At 53.2% G+C, this 24,035-nt stretch overlaps 1 protein-coding gene across 1 annotated transcript; it reads left to right on the top strand.

Annotated features, from left to right (window-relative positions):
• Positions 1-15,344: 15,344 nt before the first annotated feature.
• On the top strand, positions 15,345-24,013 carry FKBP1A (FKBP prolyl isomerase 1A). The gene is made up of 5 exons (XM_015647218.3): positions 15,345-15,453; positions 15,561-15,608; positions 21,255-21,367; positions 22,072-22,224; positions 22,990-24,013. The coding sequence occupies exons 1-4, from the start codon at positions 15,417-15,419 to the stop codon at positions 22,198-22,200; spliced, it is 327 nt and encodes a 108-aa protein (XP_015502704.1). The 5' UTR covers positions 15,345-15,416; the 3' UTR covers positions 22,201-22,224; positions 22,990-24,013.
• Positions 24,014-24,035: the final 22 nt, after the last annotated feature.

Below are 24,035 nucleotides of genomic sequence, written 5' to 3'. Positions count from 1 at the left end.
CCCCATCCTGCCTTAGGCACACCTGAGCCCCGCGGCCGCTGTGCCGTCACTCCGCCCCCCTCAGAGTTGGAAACTTCCAGGTCCTTCCCTTGGTGCGAGCAGAGGGAGCTCGGGAGCAGCCTGGGGAGGGCTGGCAGGTTGGGCAGGTTCAGCGTGAGGAACTCGCTTGGCTGCCTGTAGAACACAAACCAGCAGGAGCAGAGAGCAGCCCTCAGCAAGGGCATTTTTACAGCAGTTTCTCAACTGAGAGCTGAATTAACTCACATTTTTCATTACTAAATGGACATAGTGTGCGTAACAACCAATTTGTAAATTATTGTGAAAATTGTCATTAAAAGCCCACAAACAGGAAAACAGAGTTCGACCCTTTGTAATAACAGCTGCCATCTGGTCTCAGATTTTGGATCGTGTTCATTGAGGGTGTCTCCTCTTTGGGTTGCTCTGCAAGCAGATTTCCTGTGCTGAGCTGTCTTCTACTAAATGAGATTCAACTTCTCAGCAGCATTTTTAAAGATAATTTTTTGTGACAGGAGAGCTTGGGGTTCACCTGCCTGTGCATCACTTGCTGTTGTATGTTGTAACCAGTGGGTAACCCGTGTGAACCAGCACAAGGAGAATTGAGAAAGGGAATTTCCCTTGGAGCTAGAGTCACAACTGCCTTGTGGAGTTCTTGAATCCTGATTTTCACATGTGCCATTTTGGAGACTTGGGACAGCATCTTCCTGAGTGCTGGACAGGATGTACCCCTAGAGCCAGAAAGAAAGTTTATCTAACAGAAAGGATGCAAGTTACTTGTCTCCTGCTTCTGTGTGTGTTAGCCAGGGGCGTAGGAGCACTGAGGTGGTGCCCAGCTGGTGTCCCTGGTCTTTGGATGAACTGGCCACGTTTGTGCCCCCAGATTCAGTGAGTGTTGGCAGCCAGACAACTCTTCCAAGCTGCTGATCCCAAGGTTTTGCTGTGCAGATTCTGCTCACCGATGGGAACTTTCGCATCCAGCTTTGCTGCCAGTTCTCTCCTTGCCATTGGGAGGGAAAGGGGATAAACCCAGGGGCTCAGGGACTTTTCTCTGCCAAGAAGAGGGAATTTTCCCTGGAGCCGGAGGGTGGCAGTGCTGCAGAAAAGCCGCTCTCCCTCGAAGGCTTCTTTGAGGAGCTCTGTCGACTCCTGCTGGGAGCTGCACCTCGTGCTCTGGTGTGTCCGTGAGCTTTCCTCTAGACATCGCTGCCAGCTCCTCCTGCCTCTGATTCCCTCCTTGGTTTGTGAGCAGGTCAGCTCTGCCCCACTGCCTGAGGGAGTGCTGGGGTGGGATCAGTGACCAAGGAAGACCTGTCTTCTCACAAACCTGACAAAAGAGTCTGTGGAACCAACTGGAAGTGACATACGTGCAATCTCCTATATTAAACTGTCTCCTACTGTGAGCTGTGAAGTGTTTTGCTATAAAATAAAATAAGCTCTAAAGCAAAAATAATAAGCTAATTAACGAGACAGGGTAAGGGAACAGGAATAAAAGAGAGAAGGAAAGAAACACTGATTTTGTAAAGAAAATCACCTTGTCACTTGCACAGTCACATCCCTGGAAGAGTTCAAGGTCAGGTTGAACAGGGCTTGGAGCAACCTGATGTAGAGGAAAGTGTCCCTGCCTGTGGCAGGGGGTTGGAATGGGATGAGTTTGAATATCCTTTCCAACCCAAACCACTCCTTGATTTCATGATTCTATTTGATGGTGTGCCACTGCAGTAGACAAGTCCTTATTTCTGACACTTGTGTAGCTTTTGATTATTAGCGAGTTTGACTTCCTCGCTAGTAAAATCTCTTGCCTTTGTCATTCCATTTTTGTGTTCTAACAGCCATAGACCAAGACTGGGCTTTTCTAAAACTGATATTTATGGTCACAAAAAATGTATTTTTATCTCCTTTGCCTGAGAAGTGTTTCCCTGCAAAATTTTCCTTTTTTTTCCGTTGATCATTCTCCCACAAGGAGGTCATGCATGTGTTCCTGGCCTTTCACACCCCAGTGTTAAGGCAGTGCTCCACATCTCACATGAAAACTCAACTTCTTTTCTATTTCTGGGTTAGATACAGCTCAATTTCAGGACTGATGTCTTTCACTGTATCGAACCGTTTTCTCCAAATGCTGCATTTTAACAGTTTTCCTCAACTGGGTAATTGTAGGACTACCTGGGATTTTTTTTGCAGTTCTTTGTTTCCTCTTCTTTCCTTTCACATATCCTTGTTGCTAAGGCTTAGTTCCTGTGTTTTCTGATAGCATTTCACACCATTTCCTGGGAACTTTGCCTCCTCCGCTATAATGCTGCTTTGCTGTGGGATGTTTCCTGGTCTGTGTTTCTTACGTGCTCTGCTTACCTCAGGAGGTTCTGCTATCCCAGGGCCGTGAAGATTTTCAGTGATCCTGGTGGAGGAACACCCATTCCTAGGTGTAGCTGTACCTTCAGCTGCCTGTTCAGGTAAAACAAAATTAACTGCATGAAGCAGCAAGTTTTGATTGGCTTGTTTTGGTCCCAAACTCCACTAGCTAAGCTGGCAGATAAATGGAAGCAGCATAAAAGGTACAGAAAAAGAACTCCCAGTGGGCACAGCAGCACTACTAGAGGAAGATTGGAAATATAGGATTTTATTTTATTTTATTTTATTTTATTTTATTTTATTTTATTTTATTTTATTTTATTTTATTTTATTTTATTTTATTTTATTCTTTATCTTGTTGCTTTTTTGTTATAATCAGTGATAATCAATTTAGGCTTTGCTTCTCATTTTTGGACAGCCCCACATCCTTCCAGAAGGAAAAAGTGACCTTCTGCTTCTTGGGTAGATCTTCAGCTCCCTGTGTCTTGACTTAGAGGAGTGATTAAAAGGATGTCAGTTTGCTCCTGTGACGTTATCTGAAGTTCAGTCAGGAGGTTTTCTTTTGAAAACAGCTCTGCTTTACAGATCCTTTTTTACCAAGAAGAAGGACCTTGAATTGATGTTTCTTCTGATTCTGTAGTTAAATTGGAAAACGTGCCCAGGGGATTGGTGTCACAGTCACGTAAGACAAGGTGCTATGGGGTTCTTCAAAGCCAAGCACCACGAGGGGAGGAGCTGTGGTACCTGTGGTAATCCTTGGGCAGGAGCTGCTGTCTGTGCAGGAGTTTGTTTGAGGTACCTGCATAAAGGATTGCTGGATTGTGAAAGCAAGAGAGGGCCAGCCCCTTACTGCTTCTGAATGGCCTTGTTGGTGAACCAGATGGAGACTGGTACTCCTAAATGAGCGGTTTAATTAAGCAGTGAAGTTGCTTTTCTTACCAGGTTGTGTGTTTCTGTTGGTGCTTGTGTGGTAAATGCCTTGGCATCCTCCAAGGCAGGGTGTCTGACAGCCACTCCAGGCAGGGCTGGGAGCTGGAGCCCACATTTCTTGGCTGTGCCTGCTGCCAGGAGTGCTTTCCTGGCATCCCAGCTGCATCCCCATGAAAGAAAAGCCTGATGGCTCCTCTCATGCTGGGAGGCTCAGACCAAACTTCTCCGAGCTGTGTGTCTGTGTACCTGTCCTGCAGGCACAAACACATCACTGCTCTGCCTGGTGTGAGGAGAATCAGCCATGGCACACAGTCACTGAATCCTGCAGAGCTGGGTCTCCTCACCTACGTCCTTGAGAACGAGGTACCACTGCCCTGCCAGCTTTATGGTGTGCTTTGGGCAGTTTCATTTACCTCAGGAAGGAAAAATACTGAAGTTATTTGATGTCTGCTGAGAGTTCAGCTGCAAGTCCCTCCTTGCTCAGGTAAGTGGTGCACGTGCTGTGCCACATGGCACGAGCACACATGGCTGGCACAATGGCCCTGGAGCTGGTGGAGTGTGTCACTGCGGATCACCTGGGGACTCCATGGGTTCCAGAGTGCTGAGTGGGCTCCTAAGGCAGCATTGATGGACAGCCAAACAAACACACACCATCCAACCAAGGGAGCAGCTCACTGCAGGTGCAGGCCAGGTGATGGAGCTGTCAGAATCCTGCAGGATTACACAGAAATGGGAGGTGAAATCCTTTCTAGTTACCTGTGAACAGTTTTTCCAAATGAGTCCCGTGTTTCCCAATTACACAGATCTACAGAGAGTAGTGCAATACTAATGATGCCACAGGCCCCCATCTTTGGCAGTTGAACAGCTCCAGTGTCAAGCACCTCTAATTTACTAATTTATCATTTTGTGGCTTACTTACAATGTTCTTAAATGATTACCTTATTTACTGTTCTGTCTTGTCTGCACTCAGCCTGTCAGTCCCAGCCCTGGGAGTTCCTGAATAGGTTCCAGATGTTCTTATTTACCCAGGTACATTTCATGACTCCTCCTTAAGTTAACACTTTAATGGCTTATGGGGCCTAGGATGGCAACAGGTTCTCTCCTCCCTCATCCATCTTGGAGGCTGTTAAGTCCTGGCTCCTGTTCCACCAAGAGAAGGCAGCTGTGCTAAGGGGAACCCAAGAGCCTCTGGCCATGCCTGGAGCAGTGAAGGAGAGGTAAACCTTCGGAGGACTTGTTGGTGGAACACATCCAAATCCTGCCACTTGCTGCTGTGCCAAAAAAAAAAATCCCCATTTGCTGGCTTTAGACTGTGTTTTACTTTATTTGTTTTCAGTGGGGCTTCCTTGCCTGAGCAGCCCATCTCCAGGTCACAGTGCCCTGAGAAAGCCCTGTTCAGCCAGCATGGCTTGGCCAGAAGCTCTTGGTATCACACAGTCCTGAGCTCTGGGCTGACTGGACAGGGATCTTATGATTCTGCAGTGGAGAAGAGGGTTCTGGGGAAGTTCCTTTGCAGTGAGTAATTCCAACAGGACCTTGATTCTCAAGCTGCAAGAGCTTTGGTTTCTCTGAGCTTTTTGATGAGTATCTGCAACAGAACATGCAGTGTAGCTGCTGTATTGATGAGTATTTCCTGTTTCTTTCAAAACATATTTTTAAGCAACTGATAGAAAAAGATCAGTTAGTGATGGAAGAGGCATCATCCTTTCACTCCAGCCCCTTGGTGAGGTTTCAGGCCTTGGCACAGAGTGTCACTGGAGAGCTCACTGCTTGCAGCAAATCAACCACTGTGTGATTAACGCTGGGACCGGTGCTTTTCATCCAAATGTGCCTTTCCAGCACCAAGCTGAGCCCTGCTGTCTCGGAGAGGCGAGCTGTGAGCTCCCCATGCTGCTCGGGCAATCGTGACATCCTGTCGAGCTCCAGTGGGTGACGCTGCCTCCTGTGAGGCACTGAGGGCACGACTGAGGCTTTGGGAGGAGCTGAGCAGAGCAGGAATAAAGCTTCCCTGTGTTTGGGGATAATTGCGCCCTGACTTAGCCAGGAAGCAAGAGCTACTCAGCTACTTGGAGAGGTAACTGCTGGTCAGCTCTTTGCTTTCTAGTCTGTGAGCAGCAAATGCAGCTCTGTGCACCTGGGGAGTAAATGAGTGCCAAAGAGCCAGAGGATTAAGTGCTGAGTACAATTTCCAAAGTACCTTGTGTCTGTCCAAATATAATTGTGTGGTGAGTGGGTAGAAAATCGCCTAGGAAAAGAAATAAAAATCGGGATTTGATATTTCCTTTTGAGCTTTGCCTTTCCTCTTGAATGGGGAGGGATGTATTTTGCTTTCTTACAGAGATGTATGCCAAGATATGCTGGTGGGAGATGGGGATTTGGATCCCACCACACTGGCTGTGGTCCAGTGTGAGTGATATTTGTTATCTGGGATGTCAGTAAAACAGCAGTGAGGAGAGATGCCACTGACTCACTTGTACTGTGCCTTATTAACCAAGTTCTGACTCAGCCTGTGAAATTCAGGTGGTTTAGATTAACCCCCACTGGACAATGCAAGGCTGAAGATGACACATTGTAATGAACCTTGAAGAAAGGGTGCTTAGCTCCCCTTGGACACAGGATGTGGTGAAGAGACACTAACACAATTTTAATGTTTCTACTGAGAGCAGGGAGAGGGTTTTGTCTCTGTTCTTCTGGTTTGGCTGCTGCAGATAAATCCAGTGTGAGGGACTGAGGCAGGATCTGCTTTTAAAGAGCTGCCCGATGGGATTAGATGTGCCAAACAGAATTAGTGGGCAAAGCAGTGGTGCCATCCCTCCCTGCCAGCCTTTTCCGGTTCCTTCTGTCCTCTGAAGCCACTTTCTCCCTCTGCTTTGCTTTGCCCAGCACTTGCAGCAGTGCTGGCTGTGAGCCGTGAGCACGGCTGCCTTGGGAACGCCGCTGCTCCCACACAGCCAGCACCAAGGAACTCGGCTCCCATCACTCTTCATGCAGGAGTAATTTTTGGGTTGTGATGCTGAGACTGGTGGATTCTCTGAGCTACGAAAGGACTGTGAAAGGGAACTGAAATGCACCTTTCTTGTCACCAGGTTAAAACAATGTGTGATGTCTGCACTGCTATGGGAGGTCTCTTGGGAGCTCACAAGCTGAAGGAAGCTGGAAATTGCAGATCTTCCAATATAAAGGAAAAATGTACCCATGCATCCACATGGATGTATCCACACTTCCCACACTCACTGTCCTTGTCCTGGGACTTTGCACAAATGCCTGGAGTGACAGGACAACACGTAATGGCTTCACACTGTCAGAGGGCAGAGTCAGATGGGATATTAGGAAAAAATTCTTCCTTGTCAGGGAAGTGAGTCTCTGTCACAGGTTGCCCAGAGAAGCTGTGGCTGCCCCAGCCCTGGAAGTGGCCAAGGCCAGGCTGGACGGGGCTTAGAGCAACTTGGTTTAGTGGAAGGCATCCCTGCATGTGGCAGGGGGTTGGAACAAACTGAGGTCTCTTCCAACCCAAAGCATTCTGTAATTCTGTGAAGAAAGAGTCCAAGCTGGGTTCCAGGTCTTCTTTGGGAGAGAGGGGCTTTTGTTGCAGAGTGACCTGCAGCAAGGACCTGCATGTTCCCACTGCCCTCTCCCTGCCTGCTGCTGCCACTCTGCCTGCCTGCTCTGGGTTTCACACGCCGGTTCTTTGCAGCTGGTGGTTGTTGGTGCTGAGGCAGGAGTGCCGGGCCAGCTCCAGTGTGCTCCTGTAGTGCTCTGGAGCTCAGGCAAAGGCCTCCTTCCACTCATCCATGAGATCTCATTGTGGGAGCAGCCTGGGATGGGGAACAAATGCTGGACACAGCTTGACCTTTGGAGAGCAATAGATTTCTCCACATGACTGCAGAAAGCCTGGGAACTACTGGCCCGAGTATATGCTGCACTATGAGCCCTGACAAGGTTCCTGCCTCTGTGGCCAGGGTCTGGCCACACTCCTCCTGCAGGGCAGGTCATTTCCCCCATATCAGCTCCCCCTGGAGCCTCACAGATGCTGTAGCTTCACTTGTCAAATCCCCAGCCAGCTCAGATCTGCATTTGCAGCAGCTACTTGATGTGCAAAGCAGAGTCTTCCTCACTCCAGACAAGGAAGGCTCTGCCTCCCTGCCACGTGCAGGATGGGGCCGTGTCTGCTGTCACACTTCTGGGCATCACAAAGATGCTGAGCTGCACAGGTCGACCCAAGGAGCTCTCCCAGAGAGGAGGGTGGTCTGCAGAGAGGTAAGATCAGTGTCTCAGGGTGCTGCTTTCTCACATGCAGAGGCGCATTTCACACGTGCAGCTCACCCTCGCGAGTGCGCTCACCCACGCGGAGCCTGCCCGGCTCGAGCCGCAGGCTGTGGGGGTGGTTTGAAGTGTTTATGACTCAGGCTCGAGAACACATTGTTAAAGCAAAGCTCTGCATTGTGGTGTTGTTGCTGACTTTCAAGTGAAATGGGCAGAGCCGTGCAGAGCGCTGTCCTACCTGCTGAGAGCATCAAGGGAACAAAAGCTACCGCAAAACCATGCAGCCCTGAGAAATGCCTTTGTAATTTCAGAAACACAACTGCTGTGGAAATAAGATGTTGTATGAGTAAATGCTCCTCAGTGGTGTAAGCCTAATGCCTCAGCCATCCCCGCGGGACAAGGCTTTTGAGATTGCATGCCTACAGTTTGGAATACAAGGGACCTGACTCTCACTGCGGGTTGTAAAAGGCAGAAAGTAAACTGGGAGCAGAAGCTGAGAGGCAGGAACAGGCTGGCACAGGGAAGGCAGATACTCTGGTCCCCTGGGTGTGTGGGGAGAAACTGGGCCCTCCAGCCTGGTGGGCAGAGCAACGTCAGTGCTTTTTCCATGGCATGGGCTGTGGAGGAGTTATTGCTAATTGCTGCGTGAGGGAAACTCATTCAGTGCCTTCTGGATTCCTGTTTTTTTGGGTTTTGCCCCTCATTTTGTACACTGCTCCCTAGTACCATTACAATGAGGGTCTGTCATCCCTCAAGGGTAGCTGTTACCTTGACTGAGGTCTGAGGCAAGCTGTCCCCAGCCCAGCCAGGCCAGAGAGATGGCATGTTGCCCCCTGACCCTAAAAGAGAGGAGGGAAGTGGGAATTGGAGGCATTCCTTGACTCAGTTTCTTGGTTCCCCAGCTGTCCATGTGACGCTGCAGCTTGTCCCTCAGCCCAGCTTCTTGCACATCAGCCCTGTGCCCAGTGTTCATCCCTCCTCACTCTCTGCAGGGCTCTTCTGGAGGAGCTCACAGCCTTTTACAGCTCTCTCTGAACCAGGCCTGTGCCCCACAGGGCAAGGGAGCCTTCTGTATCTTTCCAAAGGTGCTGTGGATTTTCTGAGTGCAGGACAGAGCCCACCTGCTGCACTGGAGCTGTTTGGGGATCAGGAACGCCAAAATGTGGCGTGACCAAGAACCCGAGGTGCTCATGAGCCTGTTAGCCCTGAGCATCATCCAAAGTGGCCTGTGCTAAGAGGAGAGGTCAGTCCTGGTCTGCACTGTCCTGACAGAATGGCCTCAGGACAGATCTGCTTGTAGGAGAGCCAGTGTCACCAAGGTCACACACTGCTCCAGCTGAGCCCACATGAGCTGTCCACTCTCCATGTGGCCTTACCCTGTATCCCACAGGATACTCTTGTTTGATGCTGAGGTGTAACACACTAGAGAGCAAATTCAGCTTGGGGCTGGGGGAAGTCAGTGCTGTAGGTTGCCTATGGGAACTTGCCAAATACTTGAGGATCACTTTACTGAAGTTAACCACATCCAAATAAATGAGGTTTTGCCATCAGCCCTTTTCCTGCTTGCTGAAACATTCTTTGTGCTTCCCCTGCTGATCTATAGAAATCCCCTGGGTTCTGCTCTTTGCAGTCTCTCTCCTCACTACCTCCATTACAGTCACTTTAAGCCTGATGCAATTTGTACTTTTTAATGTTACAGAACTTGAAGTGCTGGATTGTGGTTCAATAGAACTGGAAAGGACAATGTCAGAGCTCAGCAGAACACTGTGCCTCAATTAGATCTGTGCCTCATTCGTTAGCAGCCTCTCATTTCCTGCAAATATGCCTTGAGGAGGATCAGGGGAAACACCAGAGATGTGACCCTGTTGACAAGACAAGCCCTAGAGGAGCAAATGACACAGATGCTCACTGATCAGCAATTGCCTTGGAGCTCTGGCTGGTGGAGGAGTGGGTGTGGGATCAGAGAAAGGTTTGGTTTGAAATGTACCTTAATGCTTATCTCATTCCAACTGACACCTTCCACTGGACCAGACTGTGCCAAACCCCACCCAACCTGGCCTTGAGTAATTCCAGGGATGGGGCATCAACAACTTCTCTGTGCCACTGCCTCACTGCCCTGAAACAGTGGGCTGGAGCAGGAAAAGAGGCTGCCAGTGTGCCTGGTACCACAGATTTGCTCTGCAAGAGACTCTGAAGGCTCACGAACCTGGAACACCACTGAGCAGGACCTGTGGATCCAGGCTGGACCGAGGCAGGGTTTTGTGTTGGAAGCACTGCACCCTGACCACCGAGATTCCAGCAGCTGGGGAAGTGCCCCACAGCACCCCACCTGCCATGAACAGCTTGCCTGTGGGTGCCAGGTGGAGCAATGTCCAGCCAAGAATATGTTTGTCTTGGAAGGTTATGACATCACTTGGGGTTTAAATCATCCTCAGAGATAAGCAGCAGTTCTGGTTCAGCTGTCAGCCAGAGGTGTGCATCATTTCTAAGGTGGGATCGTTCCCTGGAGTCTTGGCTGCAGGAGAAGCCAGGGCTGCTCTCTGCACAAAGGCTTGCTCTGTTGCTGGGCCATTCCCTACCAGGTGACAAGCAATGAATGCCCTGTGGTTTTTCTTTCAGACCTTCCTGCTTAATGTTGTGCAGGTGAGCAGCCACATGAGATGGGCTCCTTATCTGCAGGCTGGGGCAAAGGTATGGTTTGGTAGGTAGCTGAAAGCCATCAAAAATGCATTCAAACTGGATCAAAATCACATGATTGTAAATACTGGTGGTGGAGATGTTTCTGGTCCATTTCAACACTTGGAGGGGTGTCCAGGGAATGCAGATGAAACACTGGCTGGAACAAGCTGCAATGTGCTGCTGCTGCTCACAGCCTTTCCAAAGGACTTCTTTCCCTTTCAAACTGGTGTTTCCCTTTTCCCCCCTGTTTTGAGCCATTCCATGTCGCTGATCATTTTCCTTGGAAGAGATTGGGGTGCAGTTTGCTACTGGTCAGCAAGAGCCCAAGGAGAAAATACGGCAAAAAGCTGGTCCCATGGTGAATGTCCATGGAGATACCTCGGAGGGCCTTTGCTGTGTTTAAATTCCCTGAGTACTAGCACAAGGAGGCAGCTGGGACACTGCCAAGGTGTAGTTTTCACTGCCAGGTGAAGTTTTTGAGGGGATTCAGTGCTCCTAGAGGCCAGTGTGGTGAGACATACGGAGTTGTACCAGTGACTCTTCAGACTCTAACTGGTGGCAGATCTTACATGCAGAGGGTCACTGCTTCCCCAGGGCTCTGCTGCAGGGCAAGGACTTGAAGCAGTTAAGCAAGAAAATAAGAGATGTTAGAAACTCAAACATTACTTTTTTTCTCAAATGTTAGTGCTTCCTCTCACAGATCTTGATCTTGCAGTAGCTGGGCTGTGGTTTGGAGGCTGAAGAAGAGGCTGTACTGTGTAGCTCAGCTTGTGCAAGGAGCAGTGTGACCACCTTATCTGAGGGTCGCATCTGGCCAGCTCTGCTTCCTCCTCAGGGCTGCTCCAAGCTCTGTGCTGTCCAAGGTGCTCTGCTACAGCATGGTGTGATCTCTACCCCACCTCCCTGAAATTCCTGTAGCACCTGTTCAGGTACAGCTCCTCCCAGACTGTAAGGAACATGGTGCCTGGGGCTGACTGTCTCACTGTGCTGTGAGGGACGGGGCACGGCCAGCTGGGAAGTCCCAGCCTCTCTGGGAAGGTTCCTGGAACAGAGCCTGGGAGAGCTGCAGCTGGGGAACATGAGGGATGGATGCAGTTTGAAGCCATTGCCCATTGTCCTACTCCTGCCTAACTTCTCACCAGGTTTCACGAGTGCTTGGGTTCCTTTTAATCCACGTCAGGTAGAGTGTGGCAGCTGGGAATAAACCCCGTCTGGAGAGGCTGAGTTCATCCAGACACGAATTTGCTGCGCTGTCAGGATGTGCTGCTGTGGGGGAAAGTCTTTGCTTCCTGTTGCTTCCTGTTCCCTGTTCCAGAGGTCTGGTTTGTGTCCCAAACCCCTCCCTCTCCCAGCTGACAGGGACGGGGAAGGGGTCCTGCTGCAGTCCTCATCCTGCCACCTCACCAGAACTTCTTCCAAGGGCTGGCCTGGCAGGTCCTGGCAGATCTGGGCAAGGCACATCCATGCTTTCCTTTAGACTGCAGTGCTGGGAGGAAGGGCCCCCACCAGCCCCAGAGCAGTGCTGAGACATTGGGGTGTGGAAGTGTCACTTAGCCGGGTGGGAACACAAGCACAGCAAACACACAGGCTGTTTCTGAGAGGAAACTATTTTTGACCAGTTTTTAGGGAAAATACTGCCAAGATAGTGGATGTCTTTGTGCTCAGACTGCCCTTTCACAGGGAAAGGTTTAGAATTTCTTTGAACAAAGGTGAAGTTGAAGCCAGCAGTGGGTTAAAGCATGAGCAGAAACAACACCTGGCAGCAGGGGGGTGGGAGTCAGCTCTGTCCACCTGCATTGGCCATGTCACCTGAGTCACTTCTGGGAAAACAGGAGAGAATGGGCTGTACTGCCTCCGGTCAGCAGCTGGGAGGGGTTGGCAGCTTGTCCTGGGTTTTGACAGGTTGGGAGGTTATGGCAGAAGTATCAAATGAATTTCAAGAAGGGCTGAACTTTTAAATCGTAGCCCATAGCTACATCTCCCACAGCAGGATCTTCAAAAGCTGCTGGCACCCCCACATCTCTCCTGGCAACAGTGAGGGGGCAGTGGGGGGAGAGGGGGAAATCATCCTGGGGCTGTAGTTCTGGGCTGGGCTCAGCCTTGTGCAGAGGCAGAGAGGGAGGCTGGTTATTTTTAGGGATGAAGCTGCATCTGACCGTAGGCTGACCTTGCAGCTCTCCAGTCTGGTGCACACCGGCAGGATTTGAGGAAATTGCTCCCCAGTTGTGCTATGAATTAATGTAAAGCCTTAAGTCTCATGGTGCAACACTGCAATCAATGGGGTGATTCTGTTTGAGAGGCGCGTCAGGATTGTCACAGCAGCCCTGGTTCAAAACCATTTCTCTGACACACGAAGAACCTCATGTTTTTCTCTTATTTTTCCTTTATTGTTCTTTAGTTTTCTGGAGAGTGAAGGCTCTTCCTTGGGATCACCCGGCTCAGCCTGGCCAGGTGTTGGGATGCACTGCCACTCTGCCACTGCCCTGCTTCCAGTCTGGCTGCCTCTGGATTTAGGAACAGTACAGGAGCAGGGTCACTGCCCTGGTTCTGCTGGCCACACTACTGCTCATCCAGGTGCCACTGCCCTTCTTGCCCACTCGAGCACACACAAGCCCATGTTCAGCTGCTGCTGTCCAGCACCCCCAGATCTCTTACCAGATTTCCAGCCACTTTGTCCCAAATCTGGAGCACTGCATGTGGTTGCTGTTATCTGAGGGGAGGACCTGGCACTTGTCCTTGTTGGATCTCATACCTTTGGCCTTGGACTGTCAATTCAGCCTGCCCAGATCCCTCTGTGGATCTGTCCTTCCCTCCAGCAAATCCACAGCTGCTGGTGTGTGTGGTGCCTGCCAGCCCACTGCTGCCTGGGGTGGTGTTTCTGTAGCTCAAATAATGTCCCTTTTATTTTTTACAGTATTAAGTCTCAATGGTCATGCTTGTCCCTCTTGGCATTTCTGACTTTGTGTGTTCTGTCAGTGGATGATCCTGAGGGCAGGGAATGAGTAAGGCAGAATTCACTAGTTTTCAAGCCTTTATGCATTCTCAAGAGTTTAGGCACCAGAATGTGACCCTGAACCTGTCCTCGGTCTGACCAGCTGGATCCTGAGCAGTGAGGGGTTGGTCAAACCTGGCTGAGCTCCTTGCCTCTGTTGAAACACTGCTTGTTGCAGTGACCTTGCTGCTGGTAAGATGAGCAGGTTATGCCAAAAAACCCCAAAAAACTAAAACACCCCACCCAGAGCGAGAGCTGCTGTGCCTGACGTGTGTAAGCGTGCCTGCGCCAGTGAGGCAAGGGCTCCAGCGTGGGCTGAAATCCAGCAGCATTTCCCCCTTTCAGATCCCTGTTTATCACTAGTTCTTGTGAACAGGCCCAGCTCTCGGCAAAGAAAGCATTACTAAGTAGGGATGAGAACATGCCCCTTTTTCTACCCTGTTGTTTTTCACCTTGACTCAGGCTCTCACACATCTGCCCTGCTAATGTGGAAAGTCAAGGACCACTGGCATCATCAGTGTGTTGGAGCTTTAATGTAAAACATAATGCTATGGCATCAAACAAGAAAAAAAAAACACCCTTGGTATTTCAGTATTTAAAAGATATGAGCAAGGGACAGAAGCAAGTAAAAATTCCTTGATGCTATTATCTGTTATTTTAAGATTCTCCTATTCTTGTGTCCCATTTTAACGCACTTGCTGAGAATCCTGGCTTTTTATTAGTCTCTTGGCTGTCCTTGGAAATTCTCTGTTCCCTTGTGGAGGCTCAAGTTCACCTCCTTGAAATAAAGAAATAGGATGCTTTGAGGTAAAATCCTGCGCCTGGAGTGATTCTTTTTTTGACCAAAAAAGAAAATAGTTGCTGCTGTTGCCAGAAAAAAGGCCTTTTGAATGTGAAATTGTTCAAACCTGCATATCTTCTGCTGAGCCTGTCCCAGCAATGCGGGGCCAGCATTGACCTCCATCTGCACAGTGGGGAGCGGCATTAATCACAGAATCATTGTGGTTGGAAAAGACATTTAAGATCATCAAGTCCCAACATGACCACGGCCACCACTAAACCATGTTCCCAAGTGCCACATCCACATGTCTTCTAAATTCCTTCAGGGCTGATGACTCCACTGCCCTGCACAGCCCGTGCCAGTGTCTGATCATCCTTTTAAACAAATTTTTCTCAATATCCAACCTAAACCTCCTCTGGCACAACTTGAGGTATTTTTTCTTGTCCTGCCCCTTGTTCCCTGGGAGCAGAGCCTCACCCACACCTGGCTACACTGTCCTGTCAGGGAGTTGTAGAGAAGAAAATCCCTCCTGAGCCTCCTTTTCTCCAGGTTGGGCCTCAGCCCAACTCCCTCAGCCACTCCTGCTGCCCCAGACCCTTCCCAGTTCCATTCCCTTCTCTGGACATGCTCCAGCACTTCAATGTCCTCCCTGAAGGTCCCAGAACTGACCCCAGGACTCGAGGTGCCGAGCACGGGGGTCGGGCACTGCCCTGGTCCTGCTGCTCACACGGGGCAGGGCACAAGGCAGGACACTGTTGGCTTTGCCTGTGGGGCTCCCAAGGAGCCCTGGGTCTGCACCGTGGCCTTGATTGTGTCCAGTTCCGTGAACAAAGCACAGGACTAGAGGACATGCTCTTAAGATACACCAGCGGAGGTCTAGGTTGGACATTAGGTGAAATTCCTTCACGGGAAGGGTGATTACACCTTGGAATGGGCTGCCCACAGAGGTGATGGTGTCACCATCCCTGGAGGTGTTTAAGGAAAGACTGGACGTGGCGCTCTCGGTGCCCTGCTGTAGTTGACATGGTAGTGTTGGGTCACAGGTTGAATTCACTGATCTCACAGACCTTTTCCAACCTAACTGATTCTGTGTTGGGCCACGCACCCCGCGGCCGTGCGGGCTGGAAATGGCGATAAAGGGGCAAAGCCCGCAAGGCCTCGCGCCCGGGGGTCCCTCTCGGCCGGGCCCGCGTTCCCCCGGCAACCGCGCCGAGATGGCGGCGGGGCGGGGGGGCGGAAGATGGCGGCGGCCAGGGCGGCACCGCCGGGCGGGATCTATGGAAGGCCGGGCGGGATCTATGGAAGCGACGGGCGGGCTCTATGGCGGTAACCGCCGCGGCTGCGCACACGCGGCCCCTCCTCCGTTGGGCTGCGGGCGTTGCGGGTGCGAGCGGCACCGGCACCGGCATGGGCGTGCATGTGGAGACCATCGCCCCCGGCGACGGTGAGCCGCGGCGAGCCCGCTCCCCCCCCACCCCTTCTCCTTGCCCTCCCCGCGGGTCCCGGTGCGGGTCCCGGTGCCGCGGGGTGATGGCGCGTGTCTCCCCGCAGGGCGGACGTTCCCCAAGCGCGGCCAGACCTGCGTGGTGCACTACACGGGTGAGTGCGGGGCGGCCCCGCGAGCCCAGAGGCGGAGGGGCGGGAGGGTCGGGACGGCCCGGACACCGAGGGAGCGGGGCTTGCCGCCCCCCCGCCCCCGGCTGCCTGCAGGGACCCCGGGCGCGGCTGCTTGGATGGGCCGCGGCGCTCCATGGGGCAGAGGGGGCTGCGGGCCGCCACGGGGGCCTTTCCCGGGGAGCGAGGATGAGCCCCGGGGTGGGGATGGAGGGCCTGTCTGTGGCCCGTGGCCGTGGAAAGGCCCCGTTGTCCCCGTCTTTCCCGCAGCCTTTTCAATGAAGGGGCCTTTCCCACGCTTATCCAACCTTTTCGGGGGTGCACCGGGGAACGACCCAGGGGACACCGGGGCGCAGGCGGGGGGCACACCGGGTAGAGCCCTGGGCTGTGGGGCGGCCGGGCCTGGGACCCTCATGGGCTCCACGAGTCTCCCCCCGGGAGCTTTGGGGTCTTCTTCTTCAAAGCGGGGTCCCTCCTGCCACAGCTCTCTGCAGGAGTGCATCCCCCTCCCCAGTCCTGCTGCAGTCCCTTCTCCCTTGTGGGGTGACACCAGAGGTATCCGCGGGGCCGCCCCAGACCCACATCCTGGGGTTTTTTGGGGGAGCCCTGGTGCAGGTAACCAGGGCACTGTTTAGTGGTCGTGGTAGAGCTTTGATGAGGGGCTGCCCCAAAGCCAGGGAGGGTCATGTCCTCCAGCAGCCTTCTGCAAGCTGGGGGGAAAGAAGCCAACCTTGGGACCCCAGAAAATGCTTTGGGGATCATCCTGGGGGCTCTTGTCCCCCTGGGCTGCCTTTTGTACAGCGTTGGCTCGTTAGCTTAGTAAAAACGAGTTAATGACTCATTTGTGACTGTTTTTGCTAATAACCAATTCCCCTTCTTGCCCCAGCGTTTTCGGCCTCCCCCTGGGGGGCTGGGGGTTCCCCTCTCTGCGTAGCGGGGCCCAGCCTGCCAGGAGGGCTCGGCGGGCATCCAGCCCATCTGGTGCTCCTCCATCTCCCCTGTCCTTCCAGTTCCCTCGTCAGCAGGGAGAGGAAGCAGCTTGGTCTGCCCGGCCGCCCCGTTTCCTCCGCCGGTGGAAGAACAAAGAGAGGCTGGCAGGCAGTCAAGTGGCTCCCGGTGGGCCAGTCCTGCCGCCTGCCAGCCCTCCAGGCTCCCAACCCTCTGGTTCTCTGCGCTGGCTCTCCCCTCCTGCAGCGCTGCTGGAGCTTGGCTGCTGTCCCCAGCTCTGTCCCCCATCCCGGCAGAGCTGTTTGGGGGTCACCAGCATCCTGTCCCCATGTCACGGTCACTTCAGGCAAAGTGCTACGTGGTGACTTGCTCACAACAGACCCTCCCCAGCAGCAGTGATCTCCTGTGCCTGGGAGCAGTTCTCTAATTTCCTTTATTTTATTTTTTTGTTATTATTGTCTCCATTTGTCCTTTATCCCCACCCACGTTCTGTCTGCAGGCAGCTCCTGCCCCTCCGCCTCGGCAGGCAGCAGGAATCAAACACCTCCAGGCCCTGATGCCATTTCCCTCCATCGGCAGTGCAGTTCCTGCAGCCAGCCCTGCCAGAGACTGGAGCGGGGCTTGGCTCAAGGGAAACCTTACAAACCTTTGATTCCCAGCCTGTTTGCAACGCTTGCCGATGCGAGAGCTGCATCAGGGATGGTGACAGAGTGCAGTGCTGGAGGTGCCGAGCTCCAGGACTCCTTCCAGAGCCCTGTATTGGCTCTGTCCCCAGCTGCCCTTTGCTCTGGTGCTGGGGAGATCCAGCCTGTGCTATGCAGGAGGCAGCTCTCCCTGTGCTGGGTTATGGATGCACAGTGGTTTGGGTAAAAACCTCTTGGGGAAAAAATAGGTGATCCCAGGGTGAGGGACTGTGGGGAGCCAGCTTGGTCAGCCAGTGGCTGGTGCTGCTTCTGCTGGTCCATGGGGCATGGCCCTACCAAAAGCATCCCAGGATGGACAGACAGCCCTGGTCCAGGGGGGCAGTGCAGAGGAAAGAGGTTGAGAGAAGAGCAACCTGTGGAGTTGAACCTGTTCCACCTCTTTCCTTCCAGGTCTTGGGTCTTTTTGTGGAGAGCTTGTGCCATGGGGTGTCCCAAAGAGCCTTTGATGTGACATCTGCTGTGTAGGGCTCTTAAAGGAACAAAACCAAGGATAAAGTTCCCCGATGTGCCCAGTGTGTTCAGCACACTTTGGTTTGCTTGCAGCAACTGGCATGGGATGGAGTGAGGGAGTGAATCAGTGGGGAGAGGATGTGGATTGGGGGCCAACAGAGTTAAGCCCACCTGAGTCAGGGCAGGGAGCAGAGTGGGGGTGCTGTGCAGCTGGGGGTCCTGCAGTGCTGGTGCCAGAGGGACCAGCTGTGTGGGGAGACTCTGGGCACCCTTCTGTTCTTCAGGAGGGGAAATGGGGGGACCATAGTCATTCTGGGGATGCCAACACAGGAGCAAGTCTGCCATGGATTGGCCAAACGGCTTTGCCTGAGTGGCAAAGCACACTCAGCATCCAGGTCTGTGAGGGAGTTGAGCTTGGAGCAGAGAGGGATACTGGAGGAACTGCCTTTTTCCAGCAGGATAGCACTGAGAGGACTGCTGTCCTCCCCAGAACCTGTGCACAGTCCCTGGGGCAGTGGTGCTCCCCAGGCTGCTCTGGATGCTGCCCTTGATGCTCTCCTGCTGCTCACAGAATGCCCTGTGGTTGTGAGGTGTTCCTCCAAGGCGTGTGACTGCCGGTCCATGGGCTGTGGCAGCTGTGGTAGCTCAGTGCCATCTCCTGCTCCCCCTTCCCTGCCTGCACTGAGGTCCTGTCCTGCCAGGCCTCAAGAATGGTGGGCAGAGCCCTCTCTCCATCCAGCTGTGGGTGATAATGGGAGTACTGGTGGAAGCAGGATTGAACCTCATCCAGGCATCCCTGTCCTGAGCATGCTGGGTATTCCAGGGCTTCTGGGAAGGGTTTTCCATCCTGTCCCAGCTGGAGCAGAGGTGCCTGCCCCACTGCTCTGGTCCTTCCTGCCTCCTTGGGAGGCTGGCTCTGTGCCAGAGCCCCTGGGCAATGGCCGTGCCAAGGATCAGCGCCCCAGAGGGGATGGAGGGGGTGCGGGTGGGGCTCTGCACCCCCGGCAGAACCCGACCTGGCAGGTTTGTCCCAGGGCTGACTCTGCCTGCTCCAGCACTGCTCGCTGCCGCCTCTGCCCGCCCAGGGGGGCCCAGAGCCAAGTCGCACGTTGCAGCCGGCATCTCCCAGCTCCTGCCTGCCAAGTGTGGCAAAGACCTGGCTGGGCCACGCTGCCTGGCTGGGGCTGGGGCTCCAGAGCCCCCACTCCATCCCATGGCTGCTGCAGCCTCAGCTGTAGGGCTCTCTGTTCTTCCTCACAGTGATTTCCTGAGACCCATTGGGGTCTGTGTAGTCCAACTGGGATCTCTGTGGGCTCAGATCTTTCTCGGTGGGAGCCAGGGCAAGTGGGTCTCCATAATCCACCTGTGTGAGTTCTGCTCTCCTTGCAGGACTGGGGGTGACAAGCATGGAGCACTGTCAGGGGCTGTCTGCTGCTCCTGGGGCTCTGCTGAGGTAGCTGCTTTTGCCAAAGGATGCTTTGCCTCCATAATAGCTTTAAGATCTTGTTATCTCCTTGCTCAGGGGTAGCAGGGATGAGGAAATGGTTGCTCATACTTGTCCAGGGCTGGAGAAATCTCCCAGGAGGCTTGTGGGCAGAGGAAGTGCCTGAGATGAGGATGCAGTCTATGAAGGATTGGAGCCTCTTTGTTTTCCCAGCTGGCATGATGGGGGAGCATGGCAGCCCTATGCTGGGGAGCAGGGACAAGCTCCCACATATGGCCTTCTCCATCCTGGTTAGAGAGAGCTGAGTGATCAATCCCTTGGGCTGCTGCAACCAGCATAGTCCATCAATCCCTCTCTTCTGCAGCCAGGGAGCTGCCAGCTCTGAAACAGTTCCTGAGGCTGGACTGGGATAGGTGAGCTTGGCAGTGGGGTTGGGCAGTGCCATCCATTCCTGTGCAAGGTTGGCAGCATCTCCTGCACTGCTGCTGATGCCTCTGCATTCCCTGGTCAGGACAACAAAAGGGATGCACTTCTGCAGGCTGCACATGCCCTGGGAGCATCCCGGTAGTCCCTGCTTGCTGTGACAAGCAGGGGGTTGTGCTGCTTGGCCCCTAGGGTTTTTCCTTGATGGGTGTCCAGGGAGAAGGGTGGCAGAGAGCTGTCCTCTCTGTCCCTTCTCAGCCACCTCGGCCCTTGCTGCACGGGAGGGCTCGGAGCCGAGTCGGGGTCAGCTGGGGCCGCAGCCAGGCAGCGCTGCCAGTGCCAGCCGGCATGGGCTGCCCTGTGTCCCTGCTGCCAGGCAGGAGGAAGGCCAGTGGACAGGAGCAAGGAGCAGTGCCAAATGGGGCTGGAAGCAGGTTCAGCAACAAGAGGTTTATCCTGGAAGGAGGAAATAAGAGAACTCCAGATTTACTATTCCAAAGTCCAGGGCTAGAGCGTGACTGGCTGAGCTGATGCTCGACACCCTGGAGAAGGGATTTTTGCTGTCTATTAAATTAAAAACTTTATTCTCCTCCCTGAGAGGAGCCCACAGGTCTCAGTGCTTGTTGTCCCTGCAAAAGTGATGTATTTTCTCCCACTGTGCTGAGAGAAAGCAGGAGCTGAGCCACCCCATCCCATCTTTTCCGCACTTTCTCCCTTGCACACATGCCCTGGCAAATGGAAGTCAATCTACTCCATGCCATCCTGAGGAAGTTTGGTTTTCCAAGACTGTAGAGCAGTTTCCAGCCAGGATAGCAGGATTTTTAGGCTGTTTTGGAAAGAAGTGTTTTGGATGAGAGTTTAATTTTGCTCTTACCACACAGGTTTATTCTACAGGGTGCTGGCTGTGTTAATACAGAGCTGGATCTGTCTTATGGGAGCTGACTGGTGGAGTTACTGCTCCTATAAGGCAGTGCCAGCTCCAAGATTCCCCAAGAAGGTCACACAGGGAGCAAGGGAGGGGAGGAAATTCCTCCTTAGCTCATGTTGGGGAGTTATATTTAGCTCTGGGGATATCAGCCTGGTTCAGCCCTTGCTGGGGAACAAGGGCTGCCCCAGGCACATGTATCCAGCTCTTGGTGCTGCCTCTCCCCATCATCATTCCTGGCTCCAGGAGGGATTTGGCCTTAAATAGCTGGGCATAGACAGGGCTGGAGGCCAGTCACAGCCTCCAGATAGAGGGCTGGAGTGTCATCAGTGTTTTGGGTGACTAATGAGTGAAGAGGCATGTTTTCTGGTGGGATGGGAAACACAAGATCAGATCCTGATACCTGATAAGTGGTTGTTGGTAGTATTGCAAGGTGGGCAAGATTTTCTTCCCCCATCCATCTGCTCCCCTGTCAGTCCTTGGTCCTGGCCCAGAGGAGCATTTCTCTTTCATCCAAAACAGTTAAGTGTCATCCTTCCCTGCCCCAGGATGGGTGATGCCACAGGGGTTTCCCCTCCTACACAGGTGTCTCTCAGGGAAAAGGAGGACAAGCTGAGACACATCTTTGACACAGAGCCATGTGACTGTCACCTGCTCGGGCTGCCAGGTCACAGCATCTCGCATTAATGTGCATGGCTCTGTCCCTGTATCACCATCATCTCCCTCTCTCTCCCCAGGTATGCTGGAGGATGGGAAGAAGTTTGATTCCTCCCGCGACAGGAACAAGCCGTTCAAGTTTGTGATGGGCAAGCAGGAGGTGATCCGTGGCTGGGAGGAAGGAGTCGCTCAGGTGCCCGCAGCTCCTCCGCCTCGCGCTCCCCGTGCCAGGCTGTGCTGCGCCGGGAGCCGCAGCGTGGGCAGGAATCAGTGTGCATGCAGCTCAATCCCTATTTTATTATTTTTTTATTTTATCCCCCTGTTCCACCCCCTCGGCGCTGGGAGGTGTGGGTGTGAATATCACCTTCTGCATTGCCACCTGCCAGCTGGCAGGAATGGAGCCGGGCCAGGCCCCAGCAACACCTACGGCACGTCGGTGACTCAGCGGTGACATTTCTGCACTGAGTCAGCTCTGAACGAGCACGGCGGGAGCGCTCAGGCCTCCCGGGCTCCGGAGCCCACGCGGAGGGAGGGCTGGTGGGCACAGCACAGCTCCGGGCTGTGATCCCACGCTGTGGGCACAGCACAGCTTCGGCTCCTGCCCGCGTGACACTGCTCACTCTGTGCCGTGCAGCCAGCACAAGGATGCTGGTGGCTGGAGGGAATGGCCTGGCATTCCCTTCCTTTTCTCGTGTGAAGGACTTTTTAAGCCCTGCTCTTTTTCCAGCCCGTGCTGCCTACCTATTCCCTGACATTCTTCCCTCTCCTCTGGTTTGTGCAGCCTGGCTCTCTTGCCCAGTGTAGGGAAGGCAGTGAGGACAGGTGTGTGTCCCTCTCTGTCACTCACCTGGCAGTTGTGCGCATCTCCTGACATCCCTGTTTCTGTCCCTGCCCCAGATGAGCGTTGGTCAGCGGGCAAAGATGACCATCTCCCCAGATTACGCCTACGGCTCCACTGGCCACCCAGGGATCATCCCACCAAACGCCACTCTAATTTTTGACGTGGAGCTCATGAAATTGGAATGACCCATCCCAGCACCCTGTCCTTGGGTAAGGAGGGGCAGCTTCTGTCAGGGACTGTGTGGATTGAGGACAGCTCAAGGCCCCTGTGGTTGATTTTGGGACAGTGTGGGGAGGTGGGATGAGGGCAAGAGTGGGGAGTGGGCAGTTGTGGGGAATATGAGAAGGACAGGGCAGGTATCTGGCTGTGGGTAGAAATTGCTCTTGGGAGTCTGGTGAGCTGGGGTTCAGATCACTACAGTGCTGCATGCAAAGATCCCAGTGTGGCAGAGCTGGGTTCATGTCATGGAGGTGTTGCAGTGCCAGTTCTTGGTACCTTGGGTTCTGAGTGTTGTTGCTGTACCAGGGGGGCTTGGCACACCCCCTCCTGCCTCTCATTGCTGCCAGGGTATGGGGCTGATGGAGTGGGCAGGAGGCTGTGACTATGACCCAAGAGTTGGAGCAGTTCTGCTATGAAGACAGGCTGAGAGCTGGAGTTGCTCAGCCTGGAGAAGAGGAGGCTCTGGGAAAACCCTGGAGCACCTTCCAGAGCCTAAAGGGGCTTCACACAAGGGTCTGAAGTGACAGGGCAAGCTAGTACAGCTTCACACTGACAGAGGGCAAGGTTAGATTGGATATTAGGGAGAAATTCTTCACTGTGAGGGTGGAGAGGCACTGGCACAGGTTGCCCAGAGAAGCTGTGGCTGCCTCTGAGGGCCTGGTGTGGTTTGTGTGGAGGCTGCTGTGCCCTGGGCACATCCCCACTCATCAGGTGGGCAGGCAGACTCTGTCACACTGCTTCTCCTCTCTCCCCAGGTTTGGCACATGGAGGAATCCAGAATCTCAGCTTCAAGAAGAGTGCACATGACTTTATACGGAGCTTTTCCTGATAGCCCACTACACTCATTGTATAACCTTACACCTTGATTGAATGCCTTTGGTCACTAAGCTTTGCGTCTGACTCTTCCTCCTTGTATTGTGTTTTTATGTCTTTTTAAACTATACGCCGTAAACCTCAACTCTTTTTGGGTCAAGTTCTTAATCTTATTTTTGTTCCAGGTGTAGACTACGTTTTCCCAGTAGCACGCAGATGGGCTGACCTTAGATAGGAGTCATTTGAACAAAAGGAATCCTGTTAGTTACTCGTTTTCATGCAGATTTATGGTGTTTTCAAACCAGAAATTGCTGCTGCTGCAAAAGCCATAGCAGAGTGAGGTTGTTGAGGCTGAAGGGATGCAGAGAGCAAGGTAGCACTAGGATTGTTCATAGGAATTCTGCCTGGAATGGGACAGCGAGGGAGCCTGGCCTTTCCCTGCTCCCTGAGGAGCATCACTGCAGGCATTGTGGGTTTGCTCTGGGAAAGGAGGGCTGCTCTGCCCCTGCTTCCCCCTGTCATCTCATGGTGGGCCTGCCTTCCCCTCCAGACCACTTTTGGATTTAGGGAGTTGGGTTTCCACCAGAGCTCCACCACACCTTGAAAATCCCGTAGCATGGAGCTTTCTTTAAAGAAAAAAGGAAAACTGGACAAGGGGAAGGTTCTGTCTGCAGGGGAGGTGGTGGGGGCTCAACAAAAATGCCTCTGTCCTCCTTCCCCATGGAAAGGAACCATCAGCCCCCACATTGTCCCCACTCTGAGCACACCTGCCCATTCTCTCCTGCCACCTGATGCTGGTCATCGCTGCTTGCCTGGTGTCACAGGATGCATAGCTGTCCCCTGTGCCCCCCTCTGCCCTGCCCAGTCCGCTGGTAACAGAAATTCCCGCCGGTCACTTCCTTCTCCGCCGCACAAAGGTATCCAGTTTATTATCGCAATAAAAACGCTTTATGCTGGCTTTTCTCAGCCCTGTGTCCTGGAGGTTTTT

This window comes from Parus major, chromosome 20, assembly GCF_001522545.3.
Source record: "Parus major isolate Abel chromosome 20, Parus_major1.1, whole genome shotgun sequence".
Classification (NCBI taxonomy): domain Eukaryota; kingdom Metazoa; phylum Chordata; class Aves; order Passeriformes; family Paridae; genus Parus; species Parus major.
The sequence above is the reverse complement of the archived record's forward strand: the minus strand, read 5'-3'. Positions and strand labels throughout refer to the sequence as shown.